The 8,002-nt window shown below is 49.9% G+C and overlaps 1 protein-coding gene across 1 annotated transcript; it reads right to left on the reverse strand.

The window, feature by feature from the left end:
* Positions 1-4,375: 4,375 nt before the first annotated feature.
* On the reverse strand, positions 4,376-7,666 carry LOC145715955 (latent-transforming growth factor beta-binding protein 1-like). Its single transcript, XM_081796956.1, has 2 exons — positions 6,371-7,666; positions 4,376-5,333 (listed from the first exon to the last, which is right to left on the reverse strand). The coding sequence occupies exons 1-2, from the start codon at positions 6,865-6,867 to the stop codon at positions 5,174-5,176; spliced, it is 657 nt and encodes a 218-aa protein (XP_081653082.1). The 5' UTR covers positions 6,868-7,666; the 3' UTR covers positions 4,376-5,173.
* Between the last annotated feature and the right edge of the window lie 336 nt (positions 7,667-8,002).

An 8,002-nucleotide genomic window follows, 5' to 3' on the forward strand; every position in this document is an offset into this window, starting at 1 on the left:
CAAGTCAGCCTTCCCAAGGGCCAAGGGTTCACTTGGACAGAGAAACACTTCAATAAGCCAGGCCAGGTAGGAGCCAGGAGGTGCGTCCAGGCCGGCCCACGGGGGGGAGGAGGGCTTCACCATGAAGGTTTAAGTACTATCACCACACAGAATTTATGGTTCCTCCATGTTTGTTTTCACTAGTGTTGAGAACACATATTTTTTTTTTTTTAGATTTTATTTATTTATTTGAGAGAGCGAGAATGAGAGAGAGAGAGAGCACATGAGAGGGGGGAGGGTCAGAGGGAGAAGCAGGTTCCCTGCCGAGCAGGGAGCCCGATGCGGGACTCGATCCCGGGACTCCAGGATCATGACCTGAGCCGAAGGCAGTCGCTTAACCAACTGAGCCACCCAGGCGCCCCGAGAACACATATTTGACCCAGGGTGAACTTGACCTCTGGGTCCCTCTCCTTTTGCCGGGCTGTCTGTGCCACATGACAAGATTTCCCAGCCGACCCTCCCACCCCCGCTCCCAGCAGGGGCCATGGTAAACCTCACTGCAGATCTACTGGCAAAGCAGCTGTCAATGGCCATAGCAGGCATATGAAAAATGTGCAATCATTCTGGGCCTGACTCCCAAGCTTGGCTAGCGCAGCATGGAGCCAAGCGGGACGGGAGACAGCCTGAAAAGTCCTCTTGGTCATCTGAACTCCAGCCACATCACATTACTCCCTCCTGGACGATGCCATCTACTGCATCTCTGAACACCAAGGGTATACGTAGCTGTCTCCTCTGCGTATAATTACGGAACACCGCTAGGTTTGGGGGGTGGGGTGTGTGTGTGTGTGTACGTGTGTGTGTGTTTCCAAAGCAGTGTGGGCTGAATGCCAATGGAAAAGCAATGGAATATCGATTTTTCTGTTTCTTGCTAAGGAGAGAACAAGTCATTTGATGTGCCATGAGTTAAGTGAGTAAAAACAGACCCTGTACTCCCTGCAGCTGGCTGCATTTCTCCTCTATTCATAGAACCTGGCACATGGTAAAAGCTAAACAGATATCCGTTAAATAAATGAAAGAACCATCCATGCATTTATGGAGGGTCTGCAAAGTGCCAGGCACCCGCGGGGGACTCCTATCTGCCATCTTTCCTCTTCCATCCTCCTCACTCTGCCAACCGGGCCTCACCCTCATCTTGCCTTTACTCTTTTATGTCCTCTGCTTCCAATCCAGTCTCCTCTTTAAAGATGAGCCCACTGGCTGTGTGTCTCTCTCTAGCCCACACCTACCCCGAGGGGGGACAAAAAGACTGCAAGAACCAGTAAGGGGTAGGTTCGGTTTGGACAGAGGAAAAAAATGCAAAAATGAAGAGAGGCAAAAACAGTACACATCAGGGATTTAATGCCCCAAGTGGAAGACAGAGTCTCTAAACAACAAAGACCCTCCTATAAATGTTAACTCTTTGGAAAGAGAACAAATGTGGTGCCATCTCTTTTGCCCAAAACACAGACGGATCACTATCAACAGTCCCTCAGTATTAATAACTAAAATGACATATCTCACACTATACTTTCAACTTCTAGAGATCCACACACAAAGGCTGTCTAGAAAAGCAGCATTAACATGCAACTGGGCACCTCTAGAAAGCGAATGGATGACTAAAGAGCCCCTAAGACTACCTTTGTGGACGCACAAATGCATTCCGTGCCATGGTGTAGGTCTGCTGCCTGCCTGTCTCACACTGATTTGCAATGCAAGGCTCACTAAATCTTCAGTCTTCAGAAGCATTTGCCTGTGGCACATTTAAATGAAGTTTCAATCAACTAAAAACAATGGCGTCTGGCTCCAAGGGCACCTTATTTTCTTCACTGGATTAAGCAAACTGAACAACATAAACACAAGCGATCTCTTACACAGAAATATTTTTTGCATCAATTGGATATGACCTATATCAACTGATATTCTTCAGCTAACCCCTTTCAATTATCCTCAAAATATAATGACAATTAGGAGGCATCCTGGGTGGTACGTTTAAACATGCATACACATTTTATGATGACGACTATCTTAAGGGGGAATTTCATGTTTGTGTATTAAGTATAATATAGCATACTCAAGCGTAATTGTTCAATTCAGCAAAATAAGGAAGTGAGAGAGGAAAAAGACCACAAATCAATTTCTTTTGCAATCCAAAGTTCACTACTGAAGTAATTACAGTCACAAAAATGGTGTCAGGATTTTTTCCATTTAATTTATGTATACCTTAGGGGAGTATTTTTACCTCTAAACAGCAAGCTTTATTCAAAAAGAACTAGAGACACACAAATAGTCTAATACTTGGTCGCTTTTTAAGTTCTATTAAAATAAATCATTCAGAACAAACTGCTTTCTTTTTTCTTGGTAATCAAAGCCAGGACGGCATGGGAGTGACTGGCTTTTTCATTTATTCTCCGCCCCCCCCATCTTCATTGAGGAATAATTGACAAATAAAAATTGTACATATGTACGATACTTGATAATGTTTTGATATACACATACATTGTGAAGTAATCACCACAATCAAGCTAATTAACATAACTATCACAGTTAACGTAACAGTTAACACTGTTTAAGGAGTAGAACACTTTAAGATCTACCCTCTGAGCAAATTTCAAGTAGGATTGTTAACTACAGTCACATTGCTGTCCATTAGATTCCCAGAACTGATTCATCTTGTGTGACTGAAACTTTGTACCCCTTGACCACCATTTCCCCCTTCCCCGGCAACCCTAAACTATTTCAAAGCTGTAATATAAAAAGGGATTCATATCTACATTATTTAAAAAAAAGACAATGATGACACCAGCTAGGGAGACATACACAGGAAAAAAAGAAAACCAAGTAATAAATAAATGAGTCAGGATTTGCCTGGCTGAATCCAATCAGAAACTAAGAATCTTTCTGGTTTCATCGAGGCTTGTATACCTTTTCTCTTTCACCTTGATACCTGGAACAATCCAACAAAGTGAGCAAGGTTTTAGCACAGTCATTTCTGGATGGGAAAATATAGGGTCAGAGAGGTCGAGTGAATCCCTCAAGGCCACACAGGATTTGAATTCAGGGCCAGGGGCTTTTCTAGTAGCACGCTGTTCAACCATGGACACAAGTTTCACAGCATGAGCAGGAACCCCAGTCGTCCCATCCAAAGGCAGAAGGCTCCTTCATCTCTCTGGCTCTCCCACATACACAAAACAAGTCTCCTATTGAAACATAACCACCTAGTACATACATTACTTTAGGTTGGGCACTGGCCTACCTCAGCATCACTTTTAAAATTATTCCTGAAATGACTTATGATATACGTTTCTAGCACTTGGGCCTGAATTAATTTGACAGATTGGGCAGTATAGGAAGGCCAATTTTCTGAACGCTGAAAATCATCAAAAAAGAAAGTGATGTGGCACTGCTTAGACCCCGTGCTGTCCAAGGGCTAACTTCTAGGAATAGGAAAGAGAACTTGAACCAAAAGCCACACGTATTTCCTGTAGGTATTGTGAGACTAAATCAATGTAGCAACTTCCTCTGGGACCCCGCAGTAACTGTTCTGACCCAGAGCCTTCTGCAGCTTCTCTTTCTGGGTCACCAAAGGGCAAACCCAGTCAAACCTAGGCACAACCATGCCCTTGCTTCCGCCGCCTGGAGAAGCAGGAAGCCATGGAGTGGTTCCTAAAGATCTGGCCGCTCTCCTTTCTAGGGCATCTTTGGATCTTCTGAGACATCTTTGGAGCCCCAAATCCTCAGACAACCTTTTCAGAGAAGGCATTCAAATGCGTCATTTGCCAAGTAAATGTCTTCAAGTCTTGGTGCATTCTAACAGGCATCAAGGAAGAGAACCCACCCACTGTCTAAAAAATCCTGCTCTGTATTTTCAATCTTTACACAGCAGCATCCCACTGCAATGGTGCTGTCAAAGGTGGATTATCTCCACGTTCTAGGGAAACCACATCCTATCAGGTTTTGAGCAGAAGGAGATACTGATGGGAGGAAAAGGTGTGTAATTTGACCTGATTTCATCACCTGGTACACTATTGTCAGGTGTAATCTAAGAAGAAGTGAAAAATTATGACAGTCTAAATGCCTACAACCCGCAGCATTTCTGATCTAGTGGTTTGAGTTCAGTAATCAGGAGGCTGACAGTGAGTTCATTTCTGCCATTAGTCCTTAATCACAGTTAAATCCTAACCCATCCAGACATTCCTTTCTACAAAATCCAGGCCATTATGCCAAAGTCCTCCTGTTTCTTTCAAGGAGTGAAGTACCTTTTAACAAGCAAGTTCACCAGAATGACTGCACAAGAAATTTTTTCCAATATTTTAAAATCCAAACTATATTTTATTTTAAATATGAGATATTTAAAATATTAAATCAGTATTTTAAAATCCAAACGATATACAAGACAAATTGTTAAATCTTACTATGCTGAATACCAATAAGCACTTAAATTTTGGATTCCAATCCACAATGTTTATGGCTCAAGCTCCATGCAGAGAACACCTAAGAATGCTAAACTTTGTCTGAGTGGAAGCTTTTTTAATTTCCAATTAGCAACGGACAGAGTCAGCTTGTCCAGCGGAGCCTCACAATACCTTTTCACTGAATCCTTAACTTTACGATGATCGGGGAAATGTTTTCTGATGTTCCCAAACCTATATGTCCCAATAATACATTTTTCTAAAACACTGCAACGATGTGTATTAATTGGAGAAGCACTGAAGGAAACCCCACTTGTCAGTTCTAAAGAACAGCGAAGTGGTCACCTCCTGGGAAACAGTCAGGCCTCAAGGATGGAGGATTCTTCTTGCTGTTTTCAGAAAGCTTTAAAAACTGCTGATATTTTATTCCAGAAGAGGGCCACCTTCTACCCATTGCCCTTCCCGCCATCAACTTAAAGTTTCTCATTTGTCCATATCCGGGTCTGAGTTCATTGTACTGCTTTGGCATATGGCGCATTCTCCACTGCGAAGTTTTTCCTAGCTCCTGATCCACTGGTATGACAGTGATTAATACCCAGTTGGGGGCAGGGGAACCCTGAATGCACGGCACAGTTCTGATACCATCATTACTGTGACCCAACCCTTCATGGGTGGTAATGAAGGATGCAGATAATGGGGTACACTGCATTGCAGACGTTAATATCTCCAGGACAGCATTAGCCCCCTCATGTCACCCCTGTGGAATCTCCCTCCCCCCATGTGGATAGCCCCACTCTGCCCACTGTGCAGGGCCACAATGAACATGGAAACTTACGTTTGGTGCACCTCTGGGAACCAGGGGCCTTACTCCAGCCATGGCAGCACTGCCCTCCACAGACATTGACCCTAAAACAAAGCAAGACCTCTGAGTCCAGCAGTCGCAACATTAATTTCCAGAGAATCCAAGCTTCTAGGGGTCCCTGCAAGCCCGCCTCCTTGCTTCCACATTCCTCTGGCTTCCAGAGAGTCCTAAGCCATACTGAGGATGCCCAAGCCAAAGGTGCCCAGGTAGAAGGGTAAAGACCACGTATCAGGAGAAGACGGGAGAACCAAAACGCCTGCATAACCTAGCGCTACACAGGACGGGAGAACGAGGTCCACATAAATGATTTTCTTAACCCCCAATGTAGAGCCAAGTGTCTTTTATACATTATCTCACCCTCGGTTTAAACTGAATCTGAGCTTTAGAGAGAAGTGTCCAAACGGGTGAGATCACAATGCCTGGAACTACCCATGAAAGAACCAAATAGGCAAAACAAGATATCCCCCATACCCCCAACTTGTGATTAATGGGGAGGAGGACAGGAAGGATGTTTATCAGCTCCCAGGAACGGAAACCTTCCAACGAAAATTCTGTCGATGCGGAAACACCCCCGCCCCGGGAAAGCAGACCCCACAGGTGCACGGAAGCTCAAGGCCACAATTTCTAGGATGCTGAAAAGTTTTAGGCCACCGGACAGGAGCTGATCTTTACAGCCAGCCCTCCCAAAACATTTGTTTGTTTGTTTGTTTGTTTGTTTCACTAGCTAGAAAAAATTTAAAACTGAGTTGCAAAGTTTAATTGATGCTGAGGGAGTGAGCTGTAGTGACTTCATGTGTACGCCCATCTTCTAGGAATAGTTAGGTTCGCGCACAGGAGGTTACGCCCCAGGCAGAAATGCCTTTTGTGTTTACCCGCAGCCGAGAAACAATGCACTCGGGAGTTTATCCTCAAAGTCCCTCGGCTTCCCGCACTCGGCTCTTCACGCGGCGCGGGCGGGCGGGGAAGGAGAAGGCGGCCCCACCGCGCACGACGCCCGCGGCCGCGGCGGGGCTCCCAGGGTCTCCGACCCCGCGGGTCCCGGCGCGGGCGGCGCGCGCGCGGAGGGAGGGTGTGGGCTTACCCCTGCAGCTGCTGCTTCTGCTGAACCTGCAGCCTCGAGCCCCCGCCGCTGTGGCTCTCCGGCGGCACTTTGGAGCGCACGGCTTGCCTGCCTTGTTTGGCGAACGGGGCGGCCGCCGGGTGACCGCCGGGCTTGGGGTGGAGCTGCCCGCCGGGGGCCCCGGGCCGCGCCGGCTCCGGCGGCGGCGGCGGTGGCGGCGGCCGGAGCCCCTGCAGGGCCGCGCCGCCGGGCTGGCTCGTGCGGCGCGTCCGCTCCGAGGGGGCCCCCGGGGAGGCGCGGCTGGGGGCGCCGGCGCCCGCCGAGCTGCGGCTGTACCTGGCGTCGAGCGCGACGTTGAAGGTCCGCGGGCGCGGGGGCCCGCCCAGGGGCAAGGCGCCCGCCGCCAGGCCGGGGCCCGGGCGCACCACGTACGTGATCCTCCGCACCCGGCCGTGCGCCGACGACGCGAGCAGCCCTGCCCAGAGCAGCAGCCCCCACCTGAGCCAGGGCCCCGCCATCGCGGGCCCGAGCCGGCGCCCGCCCCCGGCCGTGCGGCTCGCTCGGTGCGGCCGCCCGCGCGCGCTCCGGCTGCCCGAGAGCCCGGGAGGCGGGACGAGGAGAACTCGGTTGCAGGAGAGGAAGTTCTGCGGGCGGCCGAGCGGCCCCAGACCCCAGCCGAAAGCGGCGGGGAGGAGGGGGCGGGCGTGGGGGTGGGGTGGGGAGCGGGAGCCCGGGAGGGGGGGCGGGGCGAGGGGAGCGGGCTGCGCAAGGTGAGGGTCCGCTCGCGCGGCCGCGGGTGCAGGGGGCGCCGCGCCGGGCCCGGGGCAGAGCGGGCGAGGGCGGGCGTGAGCGCGCGGGACGTTCCGAGGCAGCCCCGGCTGCAAAGTCTTTAAAAAGTTGCTCTCGCCGTGGAACCGAGTGTCAGATCTGAACAGCCAATCTCTGGCAGACGTGACGTCAGGCAGTAAATCCTAATTGGGGAAAGCGTGAGATGAGCCCGAGAGCGCGCCGCCACCCTCCACATCCACATAGGTTGTTACTGTGGGGCGGCGAGGCCGAGGTCCCCGGTCCCGTGTCCCGGGGAAGGACAAAGGATTCGGCAGAGCCACTGACTGGTCCTTTCCTTTTAGAAGCCCCACGGGATTCGTTTGATATTTTTCGGAAGGCATTTTCTTAGCCGTGTTTGCTCTGATACATGCTAGGTGTTGGATTAAAATACCAGATCAGGCCCTAGAAAGGACTGCTCCGGATGCGCCGAGCTGCCCATTGGAAAGCGTTTAGATGGTTCTCTTTGAGACTGTAAACCCCGCGTGACTGTGTCTCGGTCTGCAGCTTCTGGTACCCTACTCCTAGCTCGGCGTGGACGAGAGTGCAGGCTGGGCAGCAGGGGGCGCCCGCGTGGACGGGGAAAACCGCGGCCGGAATCAACCCCAAAAGCAGCCCTGCTTTTGGTGAAAAGGCCTTTACGCTAGGAATGCAGACTTCAGGATCCCTGACAACCCCAAGCCATTTAGTATTTAAAAAAAGGGGGGGGGGTGGGCAGCTCGGTTCCTTGGACCCCCATCTGAAAGGGAAGGATCACTCACTGTAGATGACCTAAAATCACATTAAGGGAAATGTAGAATGTTCCAGGGACAGTCCCTGGAGTTCATA

This window comes from Leptonychotes weddellii, chromosome 10, assembly GCF_054177405.1.
Source record: "Leptonychotes weddellii isolate Sample4059 chromosome 10, ASM5417740v2, whole genome shotgun sequence".
NCBI classification, from domain to species: domain Eukaryota; kingdom Metazoa; phylum Chordata; class Mammalia; order Carnivora; family Phocidae; genus Leptonychotes; species Leptonychotes weddellii.